At 41.2% G+C, this 27,355-nt stretch overlaps 2 protein-coding genes and 1 long non-coding RNA gene across 6 annotated transcripts; 2 read left to right on the plus strand and 1 right to left on the minus strand.

The window, feature by feature from the left end:
• Positions 1-919: 919 nt before the first annotated feature.
• cd2bp2 (CD2 (cytoplasmic tail) binding protein 2) lies at positions 920-11,726 on the plus strand. 2 transcript variants are annotated; one of them, XM_079519488.1, is made up of 8 exons: positions 920-961; positions 3,769-3,877; positions 4,230-4,311; positions 4,913-5,045; positions 8,639-8,796; positions 9,326-9,902; positions 9,986-10,074; positions 11,489-11,726. In XM_079519488.1, exons 3-8 carry the CDS (start codon positions 4,234-4,236, stop codon positions 11,597-11,599), a joined length of 1,146 nt encoding a protein of 381 aa, XP_079375614.1. In that variant the 5' UTR covers positions 920-961; positions 3,769-3,877; positions 4,230-4,233; the 3' UTR covers positions 11,600-11,726. The 2 variants fall into 2 exon arrangements, with proteins under 2 accessions (XP_079375614.1, XP_079375615.1); XM_079519489.1 differs by lacking the exon at positions 920-961 and having other exon boundaries at positions 3,752-3,877.
• A 1,247-nt stretch (positions 11,727-12,973) lies between these two features.
• prr14 (proline rich 14) lies at positions 12,974-23,669 on the plus strand. Of its 3 annotated transcripts, none has more exons than XM_079519616.1 (10): positions 12,974-13,157; positions 14,397-14,536; positions 14,736-14,898; positions 15,157-15,225; positions 16,360-16,400; positions 16,844-19,510; positions 19,610-19,754; positions 20,126-20,223; positions 21,195-21,263; positions 22,210-23,669. In XM_079519616.1, exons 2-10 carry the CDS (start codon positions 14,421-14,423, stop codon positions 22,514-22,516), a joined length of 3,675 nt encoding a protein of 1,224 aa, XP_079375742.1. In that variant the 5' UTR covers positions 12,974-13,157; positions 14,397-14,420; the 3' UTR covers positions 22,517-23,669. The 3 variants fall into 3 exon arrangements, with proteins under 3 accessions (XP_079375742.1, XP_079375741.1, XP_079375743.1); XM_079519615.1 differs by having other exon boundaries at positions 12,976-13,157; positions 20,114-20,223; XM_079519617.1 differs by lacking the exon at positions 15,157-15,225 and having other exon boundaries at positions 12,976-13,157; positions 20,114-20,223.
• Positions 23,670-24,349: 680 nt separating this feature from the next.
• On the minus strand, positions 24,350-27,355 carry LOC306936145. The gene is made up of 3 exons (XR_013791468.1): positions 27,073-27,355; positions 24,811-25,040; positions 24,350-24,679 (listed from the first exon to the last, which is right to left on the minus strand). It is a non-coding gene; the product is annotated as an uncharacterized lncRNA (long non-coding RNA).

Here is a 27,355-nt window from a genome sequence, read left to right on the forward strand (position 1 = left end):
AGCACTGCACATCCTGTGAACCCACCACCACCTGAACTGGCAAGCCAATGTCAGCTGGCATGCCAGCTGAGCTGACATGGTAACAAAAACACACACAAATAAAGATAAAGAACTAACATATGGTGCCAGCTGTAAGGGAGCTGCAAGAGGGGAGCCCACCCAATGGGCACCCATGCTGCCAGGGAAACAAATACTATAAAAGAATAAAAAGGCAGCAGGTTGTTGGACACGATCATTGGTCCAACCCATGACTCCCCACTTCGCATCCCAGTCACTCCCATTCTCAAAACAGCCCAAAAAAGAAAGAACTGAAATCATGAACGTCGGCACAAACTAATTATGTCAAAGGGGCAAAAGACTGGTAGCTCACTGACAGCTCAGATTGGGTTAAATGTGCACAGACATAGGGCGGCACTCTGCAGTGGGTCAGGGGTAGAGGGCCTTTCCGGTTCTGTTGCGAAGGCTTTCACTTAGAGTTCCATATATGGGATAACCCATAGTCCCATATATGGAGACAACAGCGATATCCAGCGCTGACATCAGATTAATGTAGAAACTCCAAAGATGGATACACACTGTGGTGACATCATCGTAACACTAGACTTGCACAGCATAAAAGGCGGCTCCCATGGCTTCTAAACCGGATTCCAGGCAACGCACGCGGTATCTCCAACAGGTCAACATATGCGAATCAAGGTATCTGGCTTTACAACCCATATACCTTGAATGGCTTGTATTACCTTGGGTACGAGTCTTCTAGATGAGACAGAATAACTGGCTAATGGCTAAACAACTCATAGAGCATTGAAGTAGAGGTTTCCACATCCCGGTTAAGTTCGTATCGAACACCACTGTAGCGGGTCCTAACGAAATAATCAGCACTGGTTCGAGCTATTTTACAAGTTCCATGTAAGGTGTCCTTGAGCAAGACGCTGAACCCCTAATTGTTCCCGATGTGAGGGTTGGTGCCTTGCATGGTTTCCTCCGCATCTATGTGTTAATGTGCGTATGAATGGGTGAATGTAATGCACATTATGTAAAGCGCCTTGGATAAAGGCGCTATATAAATGCACCATTTATCTAAGTCATAAGACTGTGAAGTGATTTCTTGTCTTACTGTATGCTGTATGAATGTATATTTTGGTGTTAATCTAACATTGACTTGTGCCAGTATATTTGCATGTCTGTAATGACAAGTACTGGTACATCCCATAGTGTTGTACTTGGTTAGTTTACTTTGATAGATCCCATAAGACGAGAACCCAGAGCCCTAATAGGATAGGTCCGGCACTATATCTTGTACCACTCCTTACCCCTTATCAAATAAACACATTTTCCATTTTTGAGGGGCCCCTCTAGGCTCTCCTATGCCCAGCTTTGTGTGCCTGTGTGTGTACCACGGAAATGATTTGATTGGCTGAGCACGGACTGTGATGTATGATGATAAGAGCGCCCCTCACTTCACACAATTTTTACTATTTTTTTTTTTTACTATTTACTATTTACTATCCATGTTCAAATAGCTGATCTACAAGCTCACAACGTGTCGATATAAATCGGCTAGTTAAACAATTTTCAAATGTTTTTCAACATAGTCAAATATGGCAAAGAAGTTTGGCGATAAACGATAAGGCGTGCCGAACTTAAGATAGGGCCACACCAGTCTATAGATATGTGATATGGATCTCCCTCGGTCTGAAATAAAGATTGATAGATTTATATAGAACCCTCACTGGACACAAATATTTGAGTCCTTGGACCATGCACTACCATGCATGCACACATCGGCCTAATCATATATGCAAGATTATCTGCGCATTCTGCGGACATACACCTGCTAAAAACGGATCTGGATAGGATGAACATCAACCACAATAATCACTTCTTGATACAAAACGGATCTGGATATGATGAACATCAACCACACAGCGTTGTATGGGTCACTGCGGAAGTGGTTCCCTAACTTTTTAGCCTGTGACCCAAAAGAGAAGTTTTATGTCTCCCCAAACTAGTAAAAATAGCAGATCTGCATTCTCATTCTAATTCATGGAATTTCTGTTGATTTTTTGTTGATTTCTTCATGAAATTACTGAAAATATTATTGCATTTTGATTTTAATTAATTAAACTTAATGAAGCTTTTTTAGTAATGTTTTGACTATGTTTTGAAATCGTAATAATTAAGAACAAAATGTAGAAAGCAAAATCCATCCATCCATCCAACTGCATATCCGTAGTCGGTCGCCGGGGCAACAGCTCCACCAGAAAGCTCCAGACTTCCCTTTCCAGAGCAACATTAGTAACTTCCTCCTGGGGGATCCCAAGGCGTTCCAAGGCCTTGGTCTGCCCTGGGGTCTCCTCTCAGTGGGACATGCCTCGAGGACCTCCCTAGGGAGACGCTCGAGAGGCATCCTAACCAGATGCCTGAACCACCTAAGCTGGCTCCTTTCCAGGCGAAGAAGCAGCAACTCTACTCCGAGTCTTTCTCGCGTGACTGAACTTCTCACCCTATCTCTAAGGGAGATGCCAGCCACCCGTCGAAGAAAACTCATTTCGGCCGCTTGTATGTATTTGCGACCTTATTCTTTCTTCATGACCATAGGTGAGAGTAGGAACGAAGATTGCTCGGTAGACAGAGAGCTTTGGCTTCTGGTTCAGCTCTCTTTTCGTCACAATAGTCGGTACAGCGACTGCCCCTGCTGCTCCGATTCTCCGGCTGATCTCCTTCTCCGTCCTCCCCTCACTCGTGAACAAGACCCTGAGATACTTGAACTCCTTCACCTGGAGTAAAGTCCATCTGTTTCCTACTGAGAACCATGGCCTCAGATTTGGAGATGCTGATCCTCATCCCAGCAGCCATAAACTCGACTGCGAACCGGTCCAGTGAGAGCTGAATGTCTTGGACCGTGCCATCAGGACCACATCATCTGCAAAAAGCAGTGAAGCAACCCTTGGTCCCGACCCAGTGTTTGGGAACCAGTGCTGTAGTGTATAGCCTACAGGCCTACACTATTGGAAAACACAACACAGGGAGCTGTGAAAAATGAAATGAAATGATTACTATATTTACCCAGGGTATCTGGGCTAAGCTCAAGAACTTCTTTCCAGCCAGGCCCTGCTCATAGAACATTTCATCGTAGTGGCTCAATGCCTTGTTCAAGGGCACTTCAGCGGTGGTAATTTTAACGTGTCGGACCGCTGATTCGAACTGGCGACCTTCCGGTATCAAGACCGCTCAGCAATCCGTTCGGCCACCGCTGCCCGTGGGGAGGGCGAAACAGTAGAGCACGTGTTTCTCAAAGTAGGGTGGAACAATTATGGATTTTGATGGTATTATTATAGTGAGAGAAATAATTGCAGTTTCATGATTATCATGATTATTACGGGTAACTTTATTCCACAAAACTATATAAAATCACACAAGCATGTGTAAATTAGAGATTTTATTATATTTTCCGCACATTTTTTTGTTGGGGTAAGGTTCTATAGATTTATATTAGAGTTTCTAATAGAGTTTCTTCCTGGAAATAAAAACGTCTGGGTTTCCGAGGCTACTAATGGAGTAGCCTAACTAATTTGATAGAGAAGATGTGAGTTTCTTTCTTTCTTTCTTTCTTTCTTTTCCATTTATTATGGGTAACTGGCATCCAATCAGTACAACAAACTGAACAAAGTAGGACTTCTAAATACCGGTAGACTAATAGTACTAGTAGGCGAAATGAAGAGACCAGTTGGTGGCGGCAATGCACATAATTATGTTTGCCAACAGCCAATAAACTGTAACAGAACAAGAAGAAGGCAAACGAACACCAACGAACCACGCACGAACACAAAAAGAGAACCATGCGAACGAATGTCCCTTGAAGCATTTACTCCAGGTTTGGCGGCTATATTTGTTATGGTTACATTTGATTCTTCAGTCGAATAACTGCATTGAACTTAACTGTTATCTCGCATTGGCAGCGCGTGGGAAACTGAAGCAAATGCGTTTCTTTTTCTGCACGAACTGCAATGCTACTATAGTGTTAGCTGGCTAACTGCTACATTACAGAAACATGACTCTGATTTTACCACACAGAAAACATTTTGATGTACTTGTTTACACTTGCCGTGCTAGTATCCACAACATTAAAGAAACATTGGATGCTTACTTTCTCCCCGCTATCGCTAACTTATTCTAAGCTTGCGAGGTGGTTTGTTGTTTTAACCTGTTTTCCTCTCCACCATCAGCACCATGTCTAAAAGAAAAGTAACGTTTGAAGACGGTAATGGGGAGTTAGATGTGGACGATGACCCAATTCCTAACAAGAAGGTGCAGTCTCTTGCATAACTAGCCTTGGATCAAGACTATCATAGATGTTTATTCTATCGATTTTGACATTTGCATACAGTATCTACGATACGAAAGTAAAAGTCAGACTCGGATCAAATACATCTATGGTAGTCTTGATCCCAAAGCTATTGCATAACATTGTACTGAGTGTACAGTACTGAACTTCACAAGCCCAGCCATGCACAAACGTTTAAGTTGAAAACTAAATTGGATTAATTTATATTGGTCCATATAATATCTTATTTGTTGTTTTGTTAGTTCTCATTCAATACCATGTTGATGTATTGATTTGCTACTTTGTAAAACATTTACACGATATAGCCTAATAAACACAACTCAGGATAGCCAATACAAAAATCTAAAATGACACAGATGCTGTCCTGGTTTTAATGGGTTAAAACAAAATGCCAGACACCAGAGCAAGCGAGCACATTAAGCTTAATCAAATTGATATCCCATATGAGATGCTAACTTAAAAAATATTGTTGTAAATGTCAATACCATTGATGTGAGAATAAATAACAGCAGTGGCACTGACCTTAATATTTATATTTCTCTCTCTCTCTGGCTGGTGAATCAGATTTGTGAAGTTGTGACTGGACCTGGCTCCAGATTCAAGGGCAAACATTCCCTTGACAGTGATGAAGAAGATGAAGAAGGGGATGAGGCCAAGAGCAGCAAGTATGACATACTGGCCAGCGACGATGTGGAGGGTATGTCTAAACATTTGTTTATTTGGTCTGCAGTTGTGAAGGGATATATTTTAGCTGGCTTTCGTTCATCAAAGTTTGCAACTTTGGTCAATATACTGAATAAACATCTACCGAAACCCTACATGTCATCTTCAACTACACATGTTCCAGAGTCTCTGGATTCTGATCCTATGTTTTGTATAGCAGTGAGGTCCAACTCTGTTGTCGTCATTCTCTGATATCATAATACAAAGATTATCAACTGGGCACTTGAATATGCATTTGCTATGATGGATCTGTTTTGTCGTTTATTTTTCCAAAATGATTGGTTAAAATCTATAGGGGTTTTAAGCCATGTTTGGAGGTATAGTGCACTTGCTAGAGAAGCTAGTGAGCTTATGGCCACAGCTGTAGTTGTATGATAAAGGGGGAGGGGCTGATAGTGTGATGTCACTATATTACTGTTTATTTCATTGGCCCGTTTGACTGTCAAGGGTTCAGCCTCCAGGAAGAAACCCTAAATACAAAGTTAATACACCATTGCACATAAAAACGACTCCAGGGTGTAGATGAAGTACTGTCACCTCATAGACACATGAAAAATTGTGGCCCTCCATCTTAGTAATGTTTTCTAAACCAGCACACCAAACATTAGATTTTCGATTGTGATATGAAAGATAACACAATTAGGTTAAACAGAATATGATCATGCTGTGATATTGTTGTACACAGCACAGAGCACAGAAACAAACTTCGTTTTAATCGTTTTAATTTGGCATCTGGTTAATGCTGCATTCACATGAAATCAGGCAAGTGCTAGACGGCAAACCGGACTTCATTTTAGTGGACGGGAGCAGGACGGTAAACGGAGCAGGACAGCACGGCAGCCATAACCGGCGACAGTAACGGCAGACGGCATCAATGTTAAAATATTTAATCTTTTTACCGTTCCGTGCCGTCCAGCAGGCTTTACTGTTTGCCGTCTACCGCTTGCCTGATTCCATGTGAATGCAGCATAATAAGACCCATAACATTGCCAAATACATACACTTATAGATCGTCCATGTTGGCATTGATTTCACTGAGTTCTGAGGTTGATGCATCTCCGTCAAAGACAACGGAGGGTTATTTAGTCCAATAATGGTCTATTATTACTTATGGTGCTAGGGAATCTTTTCAGAATAAATGTGCTAAGCAGATGAGGGAGATTTTACTCTGAAAACCCCGCCTTTAATTTCCCCCAAAACGCCTGTGTAAAACTGATCTCTCTTTAGAAGTGTTAATATTAATTTCTAACCGAAATGCATGATGAAGTCAGAAATTAGGACAGAACATCAGCGTTATGATCAATCTGCCAGGAAGTGAATGGCAGCAAAACAGGTCCGGGACGGGCTGAGCAAGGCATTGGCTAGCAACGGCCACTGTCAAAAAAATCACACCCGTGTGAACTGAGTGGTGCAACTCCCCTCTACCCCCCCCCTCCCCCCCCCCTCTCTCTCTCTCTCTCTCTCTCTCTCTCTCATTAGCAGGCAACAGTGCAGCACTATCTCTCTCTCTCTGTTTCTGGCACAACAGCTCCACTTTTGCCCCTACTGCTACTCATAGGCCCTCATTTATCAATCGAGTGTAAAATCTGCCCCAAATTCGAGTGTAGGATTCGTAGTACACCCACGTCGGGTCGGCATTTACAAAGTGATCGCAGACAGCTGTTTCTTCCTAATTTCATTCCTAGCAGTGATAAATGTGACGGCTGAAATCAATCTGGCACGCCCTATGAAATCAAGCCTCGCCCTCGTTTTTGCGACATGAACAACTGCAATACGACCTGGAAACCATGGTTACAGGAAGAAAAAAAGTTTCTTGCTGCCCCTGCCCCCCTCCCATACACACACAGACGCACGCACGCACACGCAACTTGTTGTATCTTAAATAAATAAACCTGCATGAATTAAATAAAGCTGTAGGACTACCCTGTCTGTTTCTCCTCTCGCTTCGCTTCCCTTGCTGCCCGCAGCCCGCCTCACCCCCCTGCACGCACGCACGCACATATCGCAATTTGCAAGCAACTGTCACTGTGTTGTTAGTTGTAGGCCTATATTCAATTATTAAAGTCTTTATTCATTTAATATACAACAAGATATATTAGTGAACGAAAACCTGAACCTGTGAACCATGAATTATATAACAAATAGGCGCGCACGCGCTGCTGTTTTGCAAGGTGCATCTCCTGTCCTGTCTGTCTCTCTCTATCACTGTGGTCCGTCCGTGACACCGTGACCAATTGACCATGCACGTCCGACAGTCTATTTAAATTGCCTCGCTGTCAACTGTCAATTATATGAATATTGCAGCCAAAACCGTATAGCCTCATGTGGCACTGGACAGTGGTGTTGGTGTGGTGGGCTGCAGGCTGGCTTAGGCTATACTATATCCGATGCGTTCCCACTTGCGCTGGCACGGCACATTTGGCATTCGAGCGACGCGTCGGGTTTATTAAACGAGGAGGAGATTGCACATACTGTAACTCCAGAAAGACATCGGCCTGCTGTAGATTCGGCTACAGTAGGCTACCCAAGTTGGGACTCTCCGCAGCTTCAGCGCTGCACTATACTCTCCATGGAAATATTTCAGCACAGACAGCCCAAATCCTCGCATGTATGCGCTCATCATGCAAAACGGTTAGATGCGTAAATGGCTTACGCATCTAACTTGCAACATTGTTTTTAAATGCGCGATTTTAATTGCTTGCTTGTAAAGTTGGAAATCTCCTAATTTCATATGACACAAAGACACATCGTTGATGTATTCCTTTCCTTTTTTTTTCTTTTTTACATTTAGCCCATATACATAGTTTTATATAAACATTTTAGCAGTGAATACATATGTTTCGATGCCTGTGACAGCCTCTCAGCTGGTCAAACAATGCTGCTCCGCTGTTCTACGACAGAAAAACAGGTGAGGACAAAGCGTACGACAGCTCCCGAGCAGACGTGGTTTTTGTCTTGGCTCAAGTTCAAAATCAAACGTAGGCGCAAATCGTAAATGCCGAAAATTGCGGTAATTTCGGCGTACACCCATATTTTGGCGTACGCACGGTTGATAAATGAGGGCCATAGTCACATACATAGGTTAACACATAGCCACATAGTCACAACACGGACATTGCTGTTCCTTGGAGTGGTTGCACCACTCAAAAATTATTTTAGCAATCCAGTTTTATATAGATAAAAAAGACCTTAAGACGTGTCCACAATCTCCACATGTCTCAGACACCCCGCGGTTTTATTTGATAGGACGTGTGTGGACATCCTAGGCATCATCATAAGTGTTAAACGCTCAATATTAATGGGTCAACTAACATTCTCAAATCTCTCCGTCTCTGCCAGCCACACGTCTTAACTCCCTCTCGAAACGCATACAATCCCTGCCTACCCATTACTGTAATTCCTCTAACCTTATGCTGAGCATAATATTTTCTGACGTCCCTCTGCCACCTGGCGATCGGATTGTATCAGCAATTTCTGACGGCCACAAATCACAATATGAAAATAACGAGTTGATGTGTACTAAATACTTTAAACGTTTTCTTTTCTCTGGGAATGTGACATTTTTAGGACAAGAGGGCGCAACAATTGAAGTTGATGAGGGGATTCCCATTACACCCTTTAACCTGTCGGAGGAAATGCAGGAAGGACACTTTGACTCTGAGGGGAACTACTTTGTCAAAAAGGATGAACTGATTAGGGACAACTGGCTGGACAACATAGACTGGGTAAATGGCAATTTTTGTCATTATTTTCTCTTTCTACACATGTGTGTTTGTAGAAGTATGTGTACACACACGCACACACACATGCATAATATGCGTTTGTTTGAAAACATAATGCTAGGTAAAATAGCATGCGTCCACTGGTCACAGTGGTCAGAAACCTACAGTAGTAATCTACAGTTTTAATATGATTTGAAAAATCTGTAGAATTACAATTGATGTTTGGTTGTATTGGTTTGTATTGATCTTCTGTGCCTACAGTACACATGTACATACTGTACATTGTATTCACTACTCCTTGGAAATACAGAAACTCAGAATACATAAGTGACAAAGATAAAGTTCATAATAATAGGAAAAAGATAATTTACACTAGGAACTATAGAACAACAAAGCTGTGGAAGGGGAAATAATAATAGATGTGTCCTTTCTTAGAAATATGCATCAGAGACGTAGGACGCAGTAGCATGTATATACACACACACACACCTACATGTTAAACTGTACAGTAATAAAAATGGTCTTTGCTTAGGTCAAAATAAGAGAACAACCTTTGAAGCAAAAGAAGAAAGGTCTGGCAGCCAAGCGTAGACGCAGAGTGGGGGATGAGGATGAAGCCGAGGAAGAGAAAAAGAGAGAGGAGCAGCAGGAAAACAGTGAGAATGAGGAAGATATGCAGGGAACCGAGCCTGCAGAGGACCCGCTGGCATCCTACACACCCTATCAGCTCACACAAGCTGTGGTGGAACTTTTGTCACCTGGGGAAACTGTCGCTGCAGGACTCCGACGGTTGGGAGGCCTAGGAGGAAGAAAGAGGAACAAGCTGAGGGATGAGAAACCAGAGGAGAACGAAAGAGATACGGAAAAGCTTGACAGGCTCACGGCACTGGCTGACAGACTGGTGGGGAGTGGGATGTTTGAGATCTATCAGCAAACCTATGAAAAGCTGGCTTATAAATTGAAGAGCATGAGCCAGAGTCAGTCAACTGCAATCAGAAACCCTGGTGACAACGATGACAGTGATGAAGAGGAGGAAGAACTTGACATGTTCGCAGATAAAATCGATGAGAAGAAGGGCAGCAAATCCCAGGACAAAGAGGATAACGGAGGTACCTCATTGATTACAGTGCTCCTGGTGTGTGATTTTAATTGTTAAAATGTGCTCCTTTTTAACTCTGTTTGCTCTCTTCAGTGGGTGATGATGACGTGATGTGGGAGTACAAATGGGCCAATGAGGAAAGTTCAGAACTATACGGACCCTTCAGCAGTCAGCACATGCAGGTATGTTTACGATTATGATAATGTTGTGCAAATACTATAAATATGGTACATTAGCTCATTTGTGGTTGCAAAGGTGCAAACCTGTACCATGCAATGCATTCATTTTCATTCAACATGTTTTCTTTTTCTCCCAACTGTTGCACAAAAGTGTGTGGTATTCTTTTTTTTTTCTCTCTCCCACTTTTGAAAACCTAACCGGTGTGACCGGCTCTATGCTTGCACTTGAAAGTTTTTGGCACACTGACAAACGGTGGCTTATGTTTGCAGCTAAACGAAACGATAAGTAGCATTATCCCCAATGAATTAACACTTTTATTTACTATAGCCAGAATGTCAATGTTTAATATTGCTGGTTTTTAATTCCCAATACTCAGAGCTTGAGAAAAAAAAGAGAACGCATGTTGTAACAGTGAATCCACAACATCGCACCTTCATAAGCGTGACGTCATGGTCAGAGGATCAGTGCCCAGTGTGATGTTATAGTCAGAGGGCCAGTGACCATTTACCTGTCAAACTATTTCTCTAGAGTGAGTGATGCCCAGGCCAGGGTCATAACACCAGACAGAGCTCATACATAGTACCATGTTCCCCAAACATTTGGCTCAAACATGGGGGAAATGCATTCTGCTATGCTGCCACCGGAATGCATAATGCTGTGCCAAAATCATTAAAGATCTCGACTCTACGTACTCAAAACAAACCTAAAAGGACGTCTGACATCAAAATACAATTGAGCGTAGTAGAACACCCCTGCCCCCACCCCTCTTTTCTCTGTAAATATAACTTTTGCTACTACTGGAGCTTTTACTGATTGATGTGTTGTTTTGTATGTCTTACTGATGTATTGAGTACGTTGGACCACAATGGAAACGAGGCTTTTTGTTGTCCTTTTAGCATAATGTTTGACTGTACTACATGTACTGTTAATAAACGTGTTATTAAGGTATTCAATAAATCTCGGCTACATTGAAAATGAGGGCCTGCCCCTCAACTGTAAAGGTTATGATGACTACATATACTGTTAATAAATGTGTTAAGGTATTCAATAAATCACTCAATCAAAAACCTATGATACTGTAAGAAAGTAGTTACATTTGTTTTATATTGAAATGGCTAATGCCATGCTTAATAAATCATTTAGTTTGGGCATTTAAAATGCTTACCTCTTAAAAACTGCTTACACGAGAGGGTCAGCAGTTTTTTTTTTTTTTACTTTTCATGCTAAACTACTGTACATTTTACAATGAATTAAGTAGTGTCCTTAGCCAAATTAAATTCCATTTAGTGAACAAGTAGGGAAACTGATGTTGAAATGCTATAGCAGTCACTGCGTCATACCGCCACAGGCTGGTTTTACCTTTAACCTAAATCTGACCAGGTGGGCTTTAATCTTCTTATTGTCTTTTAATTGCAGGACTGGGTGGATGAAGGCTATTTTAAAGATGGTGTTTACTGCAGGAGGGTCGACCAAGAAGGCTCTCAGTTCTACAACTCCAAGAGACTGGACTTTGAGATTTATATGTGAATTTACCACCGTCTTACTCAAATCTATCCTTCCTCTCATCACTGTCCAGTGTTTTGATATGACGACATCTAAATCTTAATGTCAAACAAATTTGACATGTTTTAATAAATTGCTCATTTGGCTTGTTGCTCTGACCTGTTATTTTTCTAAGTGAGTCAGTGTTCATGAAAATGCATGCTGTGACTGAAATCAATCTAAGGGATATTCTTGGGTACAAAATGTTTTTGATAACATTTTAAAGCTCTTCATTCTGATGGTAATCATTGCTATAGTATAGACTAGAGTCTTTGTTCAGTAACATGGGTCTCCCTGTCTGTCCAGCTCTTCAGTAAACACATTTTTCAGGATCCTATGCCAATACCAGGATGCTATTTTAGTGTTCCAGTGCCAATTTTGTCTGGTGGGAGACCAAAATGTTAAACATGCTGTTCCACAAATTCACAACATGATGAGATGAAACATGTATGCATAGATACAGTGGTGGGAAAAGTTTTCTGTAGAAATTAAATACATATAGTTACATGTAAAAGTCTGGACTGTACAAAAGTATTGGTATTAATTACCAAAAGTAGAAAGTACTCATTGTGCAGAATGTCCCATTTTACAAGTTTTCAAATCAAATGTATATATAAAAAAAGAAGCAGATCTACACAGACATAATTATATACTTGACATCACACTACTGCATAGATCTGAGGGGGTGGGGGGCTCCAAGGAGAAAGGGTGCCACTGTCCCTGACTTGTCTTGGACTAAATTCATAATCGCCAAGTCTTGCAGATGAGAGGTTTGGTGTACACTTCTCCCTAAGTTTAGTTAGGGAAGTGGTCATATGGCTACAGCCAGGCTACTATTCACAATCGCAACCTTTCAGATTTGGAATCATGCTGCCCAAGACTGCATACATATAATATAAAATAAATAGCTGTCTGTCTGTAAACAGTTGAAGTGAAGAGGACACAGGCAATATTTACGCCACCATCACGCCCCCACCACTCAGTCAGTGCAGCACCCCACCCAAAAGGGGGGAGTGGGATGTCGAGTTTGTGTGTAGTGTAGAGTTAAATTAAAAACAAATACAACAAAAATAATCCCTGGGCCCTGGCCATCATAGAATGGATTTACAATCTACCAAGTCACTAAGCAGTAAGCCACTGGTTATTAACCCGTAATTAACTTCAATTTCCCTAGGTCACTCGAGGACAATAGTGTATGACATATGTTTGCGTGTGTGGGGGGCTAAAGAAGGCTACACTTTTCTGCGTGTTGCTTGAAGCGGCGTCCCCCGATTGGTCACACTGCGCGGGAAGGCCTGTCTGGCGGAAAGCTATGTCAACGTGCGATTGGCTGACTTGACGAGACCCCGCCGCCGTTACTGGTCGGTGCGAGGTGTGACCGTCTCGTTGTGACGTTATGGTTGTTGGATGGGATGTGTCGACTGTCGAAGACGTAGGAGGAGGAGGGAGGGCGCCGTCCGGCATGTCTGCTGCCTGTTTGTGTTTACGATAAACATGATCGCAACAGCGTGCTGCCTCTATTACAAACACATCCGTGGTGGTGGTAAGTTTGTTGACCGTTAGCCCGGTCTAATGATAATGGAGAGTGTGAATTATACTGGCCTGTGTGTGTGTTGTGAATGCGTTTGGTTTCCCCGTTAACCGCGGAAGGAATGCGCGCAAACGTCAGCCCAGTGTGTTGACGTCTGCCCTAGTCTAGTGGCTCTGACTACTCCCTGGTACTCAACGTTAATGCTTGTTGTTTATGTTTCTTCGTACGACTGCGTCTCGCCGCGCCGAAAATAGCCGATCTACAAGCTCACAGCGCGTAGCGCCCGCGACGCGCTGTGAGCTTGTAGATCGGCTGTTTTCGGCTTTTTTTGTAATATGAATCCGGACGCAACCATATCCCATGTTGTCTGTCTGCTGGCTAAAAACGGCACCCTGGTTAAAAACGCGATGTGGACCATTTTGTAAAATAAAGTAGTCAAGACTGTTCTAGAAGGCTTTCTTAAACTGGGATGTCAGCGATGGCTTGTAATTAAATGAACATCTGAATATATCATTATGAACCTGGTCGTTTCCAGCAAATATACCGAGCATCTTTTTGATCAAAACCGCCATGTCAAGTGATGATACCCGTATATGAAATGATCAAACACATTGGTAGTTTGATTTTTAGATTAAAATGTAGGCTAATTGTCTACTTCGTCTTCGGTAGGTTACACCCTGAGTTTCAGTGTTAGTATTTAGCTTTATTAACTTAATCATTCATTTACATTCCTTTTATAAAAGCTACTGTGGGGAAAAAAAGTAATCACGATGGTTGATGCACGGTCAAGTGCGATGCAATTAAGTGCCCACACTCCCCAAATTCGATATTAATACTTTTAGTCTAATAAGAGTTTTTGTATAGGAGCTTTCGTCAGTTATTTTCTTAGTAACTAGTTTATGCCCCTGTGCTAGTTGGATGATAATATAGCCTGTGTGATGTCAAAGTTCTATTCTCAAGACAAGTGGCTTTATTTAAAATAGCACTTATTGGAATTGATAAACGATGCGCTCCTAGTCTCACTTCTTATGTTTCTCCATAGCTGCTCCATACCTGCTCCACAGGTATTCTTCATCACAGAATTCCATATGTCTTGTATGTAGACTATGGAATTCTGCGATGAAGAATACCAATTATGATTGTAAACGAATAGGCATTTCCAAGAGTGCATCTTCTTCTTTGTCCACTGCTTTTATGTCGAATTGATATCCTGGCATGCCTTTGTTTTTTGTTAATTGTTGTTGTTTACAGAGGAAGACAGACAAGGGAAGAGAGATGTTGACATATCCCTCTGTCTCAGATGCTATTCCCCCAAACCCATTCTGTAGTAGTGTATCCCCCCAAAGTGATCCTCCACCACCCCTCCTTCCCCTTCCCTCCTCCACTCCCAGGTATAGTTATCCTGGCACCATTTGCTTTGTTTTGTTTATTTCATATTTCTTTCCCACCATGACATTCCTTTTTGTTTTTTTAATTAATTGCTGTTATTAGGAATAGCATAAAGACCATGTTCACAACTTCCCTCGGTGTATTTGAAAAAGGAAAAGCTAATATTTAGGTTATAGGCCTAATTGTTTCAAATATTCACAGATCTCAGGAGGATGAGAGAAGGTCTGTCACCAGGAGGAGTGGTCGCATTCAGGGGTTTAAAAAGCAGATTCCAAAAAAGCAGAGCCTCAAGGACCGTGTGGCATCTGAGAGATCATTCAGACAAACTCCGTCCTTCACCAAGCAAGAGAGGGAGAGTGGCATGGTACTATAACTCTAAAAATCTTTATTTAGAATTTGGAGGAATGAAAGGAATGGAAATAGTTGCAGATACAATGTCAATCCCATCCAACTGTAACACTCATGTAATACTAATAATAATACATTTTATTTATAGTGCACTTTACATTTTAAACAAATCTCAAAGTGCTACAGTTCAGAGTAAAAACCATTAAAAACAACACATCTTTAAAAACAAAAGTCTAAAAAGAAGAAATATTTAAAAGCATGTATCTTTCTGTAGGTGCAATTGTCACAATCTCTGTCAGTAAATCTGCTGAAAGTCGATTACACACACCTACAGCAAAATGAGGTTGGTTGGTCTTTTCCCCCTGCTCCTTGCCCTCTCTCTGTCTCCGTCATGCTCGCTCGCCCTCATTGTTTTGTCTGTCTGTCTGACCCTCTCGTGCTTTCACTGGCATGTCTGCATGCAATTGCCTGCATTTGCTATTAGAGTTGCCCCTGATACTTCAACTGATCGTGCAGAAGCTCTAATGCCTGTATCACAACAGTAATGACCTATACTGTACAGTACACATTGCATTGGTGTGAGGGTTAATTGGGTGATTTAATCCTCCTTCATGGTCTGTTGCACCTGACACGGACAAGCAAATTAGTCTTACTGTGACCTACTAAAGCCTAGACGACAAGATGTACAGTGTCGACAGTCTAGTGCAGGGATACTCAAATAGCTGAACCTGTGGGCCACATTACAAAAATGGCAAGGGCCGGTTGATAAAATGACAACATTAATGATGGCTGATAACTTCCCTATTTTATTTGCTTTATTTCCGCATAATGCAGTGGTTTTCAACCTTTTTCATATCAAGGCCCATTATTTATTCAGCATTTGAGCCACATACCATTTGATGAGGCCTCTCAGACCTAAAACTAAAGAATATTTTGTTATCGTTGGATAAGATTTTGTCCAAAATTCCATGCTGTATTGATGTTGGTACCATAGGAGAGATAACAGGCAAACATTTACCAAAATAACAATTATATTACATTTGGTTACCAACTTTCCATCATTTAAGTGGGGACCACCTGGAATCCCCTCAAGGACCACTGTTGGTCCCCGGACCACTGGTTGAAAACCACTGGCATATTGTATGAAGACAAATGCAATGTGCATTCTGGCTTGGCGGCCTTCCATTTCTATTCTGGCAATGACACAATTTGTAATCAAAGTAGCCTAATTTGCTACATTTAGGCTACTCTCTTTTGAATAATTCTGGTAATAAGTAATAGGCTTAAGTCTGTCTGTAAAAGGAAAAAAAAAGAAAAATCATCGATTTTAATGACTGTTTTCAGGTCCAATTTGCTCAGTTTAAAGCTTGTTGGTTGAAGTGGCCCACAGGCCTGAGTTTGAGTATCACTGGTGTCTTCTTTTTTACTCTTTTTGTATAGAACCTACAAAATATATTCTGAAATATTTTCTTTGCAGGATACCCTTGATTCTGAGGATATCTCAGATAGCCCGACAAAGTGAGTATGCACTCTTAATAGTTTTGTGCTTGTTATGTGCATCACATTTATCACATGTTGAAACATGTTGATATTAGGCTTTTTTTTTCTTAGAATATTTATATTATTTGTCATATACTGCAACAAATGACTGCAGTCTTGAAAGCACTACCTGCGTTGCTAGCCTGCATCATAAAAGGATCTACTCAAATTTGCTAGCTTTATTTGGTAGTCTAAAGTTTAAAGGCACGTGGATGGAGATAGTCAATAGGTGTCAGCATTTCAGAGTATGTAAGGTCTTATCAGAGCATCACTTGTAGGTCAAGGTACAACATTTACTCTTAATGTGACATCGAAAGGAAACCATTTGTTTTTCTTTCTCTTTCAGTGAACACTGAACTGCACATGACTTGTTTTTGTCAGATTGTCTCATACTTTGGTCCCCATGTCTTTGTCAATTATAGGTGCCAGACAGGCAGAAGGGTGGATGCTAATCTATCTACTAAAGAAAATGTAGGACAACGGCACATTGGCAACACTGCACAGAGCCTTGAAGCTCCTTCATCAGACATGGATAGATGTCTGATGTCTGCGCAGGTTGAAACTGCACCTGCGCAGACAGGATGGGTTATTGGCCCATTGTTTCAGTCGTTGAAATCAAAGATGGCCAGTTTCACAGAGATAGTCATGACCCCTGTTAAGCTTTTTAAAGCTAATAGTTCTCTACTGACCGGTGACCACACAGATGAACTGAGGCAGTGTAAGCTGCAGGCTCATAGCCAAGCACCTGATAGTGAATGCTCAGAAACCAGCAAAACCTTTCATGCATATGGGCAAGCTAAGAATGACAACACGAAGATGGAAGCTGTTCCAAGTGATAAGCATAGATCTGACTTGAGTTCTAGGCAGCTGGAAGTAAAGCTTGTTCCTTGCTCACCCCAACAAGGGGACACTGATTTAGGAAGTGGAGGAAACCTCAGACGAATTTCCATTAAAGACTCTCGAAATGTAACGTTTGTTGCTGATTCATCACCACACGGCTGTGCAGTGGATGACTGTGTGACGACTGAGAGGGAAACCGACACACTTTATTCTGTGTCTTTACAACGCAGACCATTGCCTTGCAGTTCTTCTGAGAAAGTGTCCAAATCTATGGCTTCTTTTCAAAGATCCACTTCTGACAGCCCTTGTCAGCCTGATGGTAATACAGACAACAGTCCCTTCCCTCGAAAAAGCCTACGGAATGTATCAAAGGCGGTTACTATTCATGAAGGTGTTCTAAAGGCCCAGAGTGAGGCAAAGCCTGACTGTGTGGCAGTTCCGGGGATGAGAATTGAGAGGGCAAAGCGGAGATTGAATCTGAGCTCGAAGACTGACACTGAAGCAGTTTTGATGAAGAGAAAAAAAGCAATAGCAGATGAATGTGCAGAACATGAAACATCGAGGGACAACCTGAATGTGTGGCCAGGCAACGGCATCCCGGGAGGGTTAGTGCCAAGGAACAGGATTATCAAGATGGATACTGTCCAAGAGATGGAAATGAATCTCTGTGCTACTGAAACAAAGATAAATGTTTATAAGGATACAAAAAGTAAATTAACTACAGGAAAGAACAGAGTCAAGAGACAAAATCAGTTTGCTAAAGTAAATGAAGCAATGTCACTTGCACATTCTAATACCATGTTAGCTTCCTCACTAGATCATAATGGTGTGTCTGAGATTAGCCAAAGGGACAATAACATTAGGAATACCAGTGGTTCAAACAAAATGTCCAAGAAACTAACCAATAGCACTCCCTGCGAACCTAACGGCAATGATCAAAATGTACAAATGGAAACTACCATGACTACCACATTGACAAAAGAATCTCAAGATGAACAGTTCTCAGGTTTCCCTGATCAGCCCATGCAGGTACAGCTGTGCAGTTTACAACCGACATCTGATTTTCCCCACAGTTCAGACGACTACATGAACACAACCTTAAATCTACTCAAACGGAAATCACTAAAACTAGTGAATAGTTTTATTTCAGAGACAGACACTTTGGATTTGAAGGAGGGAGGCGGTAGAATCGGACCCAAGCATTCATCCAAGAGGCTGAAAAAGAACAGCAGGGTATTGGTTAGATCTGAGCTAGGTGTAAAACAATTCACTGAGCCAAGTATGGACAACTCTACTTCATATGATACTGTAAAAGAAGTCCAATCGAAAGAAGTTGGAGATAAAACTTCCATGGAGTCTGTGTCGGTACATTATGAAATGACACCAGCGGAATGCTCTGAAAATGTCACTGAGATACGTCTGATTGATGGTGAAGCCACTAACCAGAGTCAGACCAAAGTTTTTGAGGACTTAAAAGAAAAGGAGGGGACAGTGGCTCCATCCACAGATGGGGTTGATGTCAACGCTTCTGTATCCGAGCCAAGTTACCATGCAAGACGAGTGAAAAATAAGCGAAGGAGAAGTGCAAACCAAAGGAGAAGAAGCATAGTGTTTAGTAAAAGACATAACTATGAATTTGAGGAAGAGATGAACACAATTGCTGGTCAGACTCAGGAGTTGGACTTGGCAGTAGGTACGTCAGAAAACAGCCTTTCTTGTGGCCTTTTACGGAGTTACTCTTGCCCGGACATGCCAAACCTTATCCACCATGACACACCCTGGAGCCCTGCCATACACTGGTCACAGCATGGCAAGATCTACGCATCACATCAGCACCAGTTACCCAACCTTCCTCCTATTCTCCATGCACATAAACCAGCCAGGCGCGCTCGCCGGCACACTGTCGGCAGTGTGGAAATAGAGAGAGAGATTGCGCCTCTGTGCCTGCGAAAAGAGGTGTACCCCTCAAGAAGATCTGCTTCCTGTGGAAGCATCACCTATGTGCCACTCTCTCCTTCTGATTCCCTTTCTGCCCTGGCTTCCCGTTTCCTTTCAAGCCCACTGGCCTTCCTCTCCAAGAAGTTTGAGAACAGAGTGGTGGCCACCAGCAGCAGTACTCAAAATCATGTCTCTTCCCCTTCCTCAACTAGTGTTTTCACAGCTTCTACATCTTCACCCAGCTCCTCTACTTGTTACTTGTTCCCCCCAAGAGCTGACACCTCTGCAGCCGCGGTGTCCTCTGTCTCCAGGTAACTTTAAAAAGCTGAATGGTTATTATTTATAGATTCTGATGTGTGCCCACCGATGATGGTGTAGTCAACATTTATGAGTTTGTTCCCTCTTCGCAGTTCGTTGGCACAGATTCCCCTGGAGTGTGAGACTAGACAACAGAGTGGGGACGATGAATATGGTGAGGACACAAGTTCTTCCAGTCAGGAGTTTGAGGAATTAACTTTGAGAGAAGAGAAGTCTTTCTCGGATTCGGAAATCAAGGTATGAATTATTGTACCCACATAATGAGGGCAATTACATGACTTATACTTATTGGCACTATTGGAAAGCTTTTTTTCATCGCCATTCGCCACTGGTTGATATAATCTATTGTTAGAGATGATTGATAAATTGTTTTCCCAGAGAGGACATTTTACACAACGTACACAGTATTACAGTAATGCACAAAAAAAACACAAACATATTAACTTTACAGAACACAGGCTGAGCTGATTATTAATCACTGAGTTGGTGCACTATACTTATTTAGTGCTTGTATGGCTTCAGAACCCATTAACACCTTTTTGTGCTCAATTTAGGTTGTTGTCTAGTGATGTTAATCCCCTTTCTCTTCATAACAGGTGGTGAAAAAGCACCAGGAACGGGGGAAGGTGTCGTCCATAAGGATACGCAGAGGATTACCAAAACCACAAAACAATCTCACGCCTATGGGTCTGCCCAAAGCCATCAGGTACATATATTGTGTTAGACATATGAGAAATTCACTAATGTCTTTGTACACGGTGTTTTTCAGTTACTATGTTGTAACTGGAAAACATTGGGAGATGTGCAGAAAATAATTTCACCCACTTCTTTAAGACAAATAAATATGAAGTTTACATTTTTGCTGGGTTTAGCAGGTCGGCTGTTGGCCGTCAATTTTCTAGTTAAGCTAACTACCCATTAGCTATCCTCACCCTGTCCAAGAGTTTAAAATATTTAATCTTTAAATAGGATAGGATGAATAGGGTTAGATTACAAATATTATTAGATTTATTGCATAGCAACAGCAGGTTCAACGTCATTGCCATGCCTCAACGATCTATACATTTCTGCTTGCTAAAATAGGATATGGTAATTTCCTGTGAACAACATGGAGCAAACATGGAGCAAACTCAACACAATGCAAACAACTTGCATATTACATTTTTACAACACATAAAGTGTGTGTGTGTGTGTTTGTGTGTGCGGGCGCTCGCTCGCTCTCAAGATAAATTAAGGAAAAGTATTCTGTGAGGAGTAACAGTTTAGTGCTTGTTAGTTGTAGGGAATCCTTTGCAAACAGCAGATAAAGTTCTGGAGCACAGATGCAGATCTGGTATTTTACTGGTACAAATAAAACTGCTTCGTCACAGTCATCAAGTGTAAGACATGTCAGTCTTCTACTCTTCTTGGTTATTTGCAGGCACATGCAGGCCAATTTCACAAGCTCCGACTTCAAGTAATAGTCCACTGTGTGGTAAACATTTAAGAAGAAAATAAATAAATAGGCTAACAAGGTGAGCCGAATGGTCCCAATCTGAATTTAGGATCTGAATCACAATCCAACGGACAAAACCTCAAAACTCGGAACCAAACAAATCTAGGCTCCGCCCTAATCACCAGGTTACCCTAAATGGCAACCAGACTGATTCATAACTTCTTTCTTATGTGTTCTAACAGGCTGAAAAAGAAGGACTTCAGTTTGGAGGAAATTTATACCAATCAGAACTTTGCCATGCCCCCTGAAAGGTGAGACAATTTAATGTATCAATCATCACATCCTGGCTTTATTGTTTATCCCAATTTAGCTACCAATGCCTCGCTGGCGCTTCCAATCACCACAGTTGGCCTGCAGTGCTTAACGGGCGGCCAGAACAAGCAGTAGGATACACTGATGCATGCGATGCATAATCCCCTAAAACACTAACAGTTGTGTTTGTTGGAACACCCGGACCAACCTGGAACTGGAAGCACCGCTGCTGGGAGTTGAACTTGGGCTTAAATGTTCACCATAGAAAAACAGTTGCAAATAACTCAGTTTTTACCAGATTACAAGCCAGAAACACAGCACTTTGCTCAACATTATCAGCTTGACTGGCATTGCCGGAGTTCCTGCGCTGAAAGTTGACATTGGCCTGGTATTGCATCTGTGAAATAGGTATAGATATAAACTCTTCTGAGCTGTGCACCGTTAAAGAAACCACATGTGAGTTGTGCTCATAATTCTTATGAAGGAATAAAAGTTAAAACATCACCAGTTCAGGTGATGGGTGTGTAGATAGCCTGATTGTTGACTAGCTGAAAGAACTTGAAGCTGGAACCAAGGTAGTGGGTATCGCCATGTTCTGCTTAGCTAGGTCACAGTCAAATGCATGGCTCATTCAGGAAAAGGTTATTTTTATTTGCTTTCTCTGCTGCGTTGTAATCCTCTCAAGAGTAGAGATCTGATTGCTGAGGTCTCACAATCACCAATTTGATAAGAAATACCAGTAGTAGTCGACACCTATTCAACTAGTCATACTCATCCTTAATCAAAAACCAGTTATTAGTGGGGCTGTTCAGCTCGTTAGTGCTGATACCGCATTATCACAACACCTATAAGGCAGGAATATCTCAAACAATCAGCTATTGTTTGAGATGAATCTGTACCATCTATTTGCCCTTAACCATCATTAATTTCATTCTCATGTTTCAGCCGACTGGAGACCATATTTGAGCTGCCACATAGTAGACGGAATGGTTCTCAGTCTGTCTTTGGCCAGAAGCGTATCAAACGTTCTGTCGAGTTCCCAGAGGTCGGTGTGCCAAGAAAACCAAAGAAGCCAGTTGTTAGTGCTCCTTGGAAGGCCGGATGTACCCCATCCTTGGGCAGGTCAAGGCGCAGCAACTACAATAATTCTAAAGATGAACCGTCCACCAGCATGCAAGAACTGGACTCGCTTCTTTGCACCAAGCTTGACCAGTTGGATTTGTGGGTAACGCTTGATGAGGACAGTAGCTGACAAATGCTTATTGAAAATGATTTGGCTTTGCAAGGTTTAAAGGAAAACGTAATCGCATTTTATTAAACTGTAGCTTCCATCCAGTAGGATGTTTCACATCATGTGGAACTTCTGAACACAAAATACTTATCCATCCATGAGCTGTATTTATTAGTGTTGTCATGATAATAAAATTAAGGAATTATGCTATTTTCATTGTGTAGCATTGGTAGACTACGAGTTATTTAAACATTGCAGCATACTATTGTAATTGCACCTCTTTTCTAGAAATAGTTTGTGTATTAAATGTGATTTGTGTGTGAATTTTCTACCTTGCCATTTCTGAACGTGAATATCAATGTTTCAGCCGTCCATGTATGTTACTTGTGGAATAAGCTGTCTAGAAACAAACATTTATTGACACCGCCCAGAAACAAACATGATCACAGTAAATCTTATACAGTACATGGTAAACCGTGATGAGCCTTTTCTAAGAAATTCTATTTAAACTATTGCTTTGTCTGTTTCACTGCTATTACAAGGCCTGAATAACAATCTCGGTTATTTCAGGATTTTATCCATGTGGCTTTGTTTCAAAACATTTTCCTCTGGCAGCTATTTTCCCTCTAGAAATGCTGAACATACCTTTGTAAACATGCCATTAAGAGATTTGTGTGTGATTTGCTACAATTAGTTTGTTACGATTAGGTACTGTGTATCTGATAATGGAGCAAGTTAAATGTAAATGTAGATCATTTTGATTCAGCTCAGGGGTAAAGAAAGCTGTCTTTGATTGTCAAACATTTTTAAGGCTGGAGGCTGTAGAAAATCCAACATGTAAATGTCATACCACTCCCAAAAGCATTTAGCACCCATTGTAGAGGTGTATACTGTAGATATGGCTGCTTGATAGCTTAGTTGAGACGAATAACAGTCTAAGTCCACACTAATATTATCCATAATGTATAAATCATGGATAAGGGGTCAGGACAGCTAGGCCTTTTCGGGGAGGGGTCAGAATAAATGATGGACTTAGACTGTTATTCGTCTGCTCTTATAATTGCGTTTTCTTCTTTGTGATATTTATATTTGTATAGCAAATGGCATGTTGAAGAACAGCCTTTGTTTTCTTTATACTGTTGCCTAATATTAATAAAGATTGCCTTAATTGCAAGATCTTCTGTATAAATAGGTATTTCATGTGTTGTATTGTATGCCGCTTTGTAACAATCTTGTCACTGTTTCATGAGGGTATATGTTGAAGCTTGAGAAATTCAGCACAAGTGTTTTGTTTTTATATACAAAAATGTTTAATGATGTTTATATGTTTGAATATTATACAGCATCACTGATATATATTACATGTAACAATGCAACAAAGAACCTTTTTTGGCTAATACATGAAGCATATTGTTCATAGTAACGAAGCACTGCCGTGATTTAACATCTTTGTTAATCTTCCAAATTAAAGTCCCAATTTAAATTTAAATGCATATACAATACATTTTCTCACTATTGTTTTAATTGGCCGATTTAATTGATTCAACTGAATCACAAATATACCATCTCCACTTACATTTAGTGATGGTAGCAGTTCCAGTCGAGATGGAATAGTAAGGCTTTAACTTGGAATGACAAGCAATTCTTTAATATGCATCTTTATGTCAGTTAAGAGTCATGTCAAATAAATTAAGCAGAGTTTATCCAGAGAATGTTTTCCTGTACTCATTTGTCCTTGGATATATATACACAGTCCCAAAAATATAACAGTAAACAACACATAAAACAACGTTTCACTTGCTGTATTGTAACTGCAAGCATTATGTAAAAAAATAAATGTGAAAGATTTTTGAAGAGGAAGTAGATCCTGTGAACTGCCAGCAGTCATTTGATCATTCTGTAAAAACGGTTTCCTGTGTGTGAACACAGGAATTTTGCAACATTGCACTACTTGCAGTTTGTTTGGAATTCAAATGTCAGTTCTGTACTGTTTACAAACTTTATCAGTCATTGCTGAGATTCAAGAGTTTCTCAGTCAATAAAAGTAATAAGGTACGAAACCAGTGCCAGTAATACAGGGAGCAAGACCAGTACACACACCCACACCACGATGGAGGCGATACTCCACTTCCTTGCCCGCTTTGAAAACTTGTCCCTCTTTGTACTCTGTGCTTCACCTTCAGCCTGTTGTGTAGCAAGGAGAGAAAGTTTTGAGTTTGAGCTTTTACATTGTAATAATGAACTGATATTGTTGAAGGGGAAGCATTAGTTGACATGTCAGTGAAAACTTGAGACAAAGCAAAAGCAAAAAGTACCTTGATTGTATATATCAGTGCCACTATTCCAAAGCAGGTGATACCACAGATGATGCTCGTAATAGCCAGTTTCCTGTTCTTGCAAGAAGAGATGAGTTCTTGGCAGGAAGTTGGAATTTGGATGCAGGTGTCTGTACTCTTTGGGGATGCAGGTTTTGGTCCTTCATTGGGCTCTCTCAGTGAATGCTTTTCACATGCCTCTGTGTCTGCTTTATCTGAAAGAGACATTTCTGCAAAAGCAGAAGAAAATGGGCTTAAAAGACCATTTTCAGTTTGTATTACTATTATTGGCTCCCGGTTGCTGCCTGCACAGTACAAAACACTGATGTTTGCCTACAAGGCAACCAACCAAAGGCATGGCATCTTCAAGGCATGATCCAAGTCTATCTGCTCACTTAGATCAGATTACACATGAATGCTGTATAAATCTTCCCTAAAACAGCCTGGACAATGCTGCACATGTCCTAGAGACTTAGACTATATTCCCCCTCCTGGCTCCCAAACTGTGTTGTTAGACAACTTGTATTTGGGCAATATCGTGCTGTATTCCAGGCAGCCTATGGTAGCTGTCACACCTGAGATGAGAGCACACAGGTGGATAGTAGAAGTACGGACAGTGTGGGGCACCCGCTGGCCTAATGGTCCAGGCGCATGCCAATGATGCCATATACTGTATAGGCTCTGGCCTGATAGCATGTTTGTTCGAGTCCCATTCATGACGACCTTTGCTGTGTGTTTCTCCCCCCTCTTACCTGTCCGTCTTCACTGAAAAATCTTTTTTAAAAAGTGTCTGTTTTTGGCTACCGTATTTGTGGTTTAGACTCACTATGCCCCCATTTTCAAATAATTGGTCCTCACTAATCCTCATTATAATACAGTACAATTTTTCTGTACTCAGCTCTAGTAAAAAAAACAGTCCTAGATATTTTGACTAGGGAGTATGTGTCTCAGAGGAGGGCTGTGGAAACCTGCCTACCAGTGACATCATGAATGGGGAATCCAAGCTAATAGAAACAGATATTCTCTCAGGTTTTCCCTGTGACATATTTGTATTTTAGGGGGAAATATTTACGTAGTGTAATATGACATAAATGTAAGGTGCAGAGATAGAAATGCCATTAAATGGGGGTCCGTAGCCTATTGCATATCAAACTGGGGGGTCCTTGAAATTAAAATGGTTGAGAATCACTGCTATAGAGCCGTAAAAATCTTCTTGTATGAGGGTCCCTGACATATCTTTTCACATGGGGGTCCGTGGGCTAATTAGTGTCAATTTGGGGGTCCTTGGCATGGAAAAGTTTGAGAACCACTGGCCTAAAATGTTTGAGAACCTCTGCCATGGGGGGTAAAAAAGGCATACAATGTTTATACAATACATTTTGAGAACATTGTGGGTTGATTTTAAAATGATTAATCACAGTAGCAGTATTAAAAGTGATTTTCAGTAATCATTTCTATAGTGTTTGTTCAGTAACAGGAATCTCCCTGTATCTCCAGCTCTTTAGTAAACAGAAAAGGTATTTTGAGGTTTGGATACCCTCATACAGGATAGTTACAGGATAAACAAGTGAAATTGGAAGTGATGATGCAAAGAAATGAGCAGACACAATTTGAACTGAAACTATAAACTATAGAATACTATACTATAAAATGAACATTACTGAACATTATTTTTCTTTCTTTTCAGGGGAGGCCCTAGCCCCTCTCGGAACCCTCGTAAAAGGTTTCTGACATTTGGATGTTTACCTTAAACATCCAAATGTCAGAAACCTTTTACGAGGGTTCCGAGAGGGGCTAGGGAGGCCCCTGTTACTGATCACACTCTATAGCAGTGTAGCAAAGGTGTGGCCACAGTATTGTCCTTTGGATGTCGCCAGTGCTTCGTTAAGGTACTGAACCTGACACAGTTAACAAATAGCTTTCTTAATAACTAGTTGGTATTTCCACTATTAAACAGAAAGCAGGTTTAGGGTGGTATAATAACAGGGTAGGTATAATATTCTGATATTGTGATCTCTGTCTGTCTCTCCAACTCTTAAACAGAAAAAAGCATTTTCATGTCAGGATACCAATTGACAACTAATACTAGATAACTAAACTAATACAAGATAAACAAGTGAAATTGAAAGCGATGACACACAGAAGTGAGCAGACACAATTGGAACTGTATAATAATAATATAAAATGTAACCTGATAAATGCAGGGTACTCTCTCCTGATTGGAGTTAGAGACGGTGAGACCTGAAGTCTAACCTTACTTACAGAAAGTATGGACTTGATCCAGATACCAAGGAAAACCTCTCCGGTCTCACTCCTTTTGTCAACTGAATTTTAGACTTGTATGGTACGTGACTGGAACAGCTGCGATAAGATAGTTTTGCCTTTCTGTGTTTTATCTTCAGGTCTCCTGAGCAAGGTGTCGATTAATGATCACAGCTCTGTGGCTTTCTCTTTGGATTGCGAAGCATTTCCCATGCTGGTTATCCCAATGACAAACTGATCACTGTAGTAGATTCCAAAAGATAGTTTTCTTCAACGTTTTCAT

This window comes from Electrona antarctica, assembly GCF_951216825.1.
Source record: "Electrona antarctica genome assembly, chromosome: 14".
In the NCBI taxonomy this organism is placed as follows: domain Eukaryota; kingdom Metazoa; phylum Chordata; class Actinopteri; order Myctophiformes; family Myctophidae; genus Electrona; species Electrona antarctica.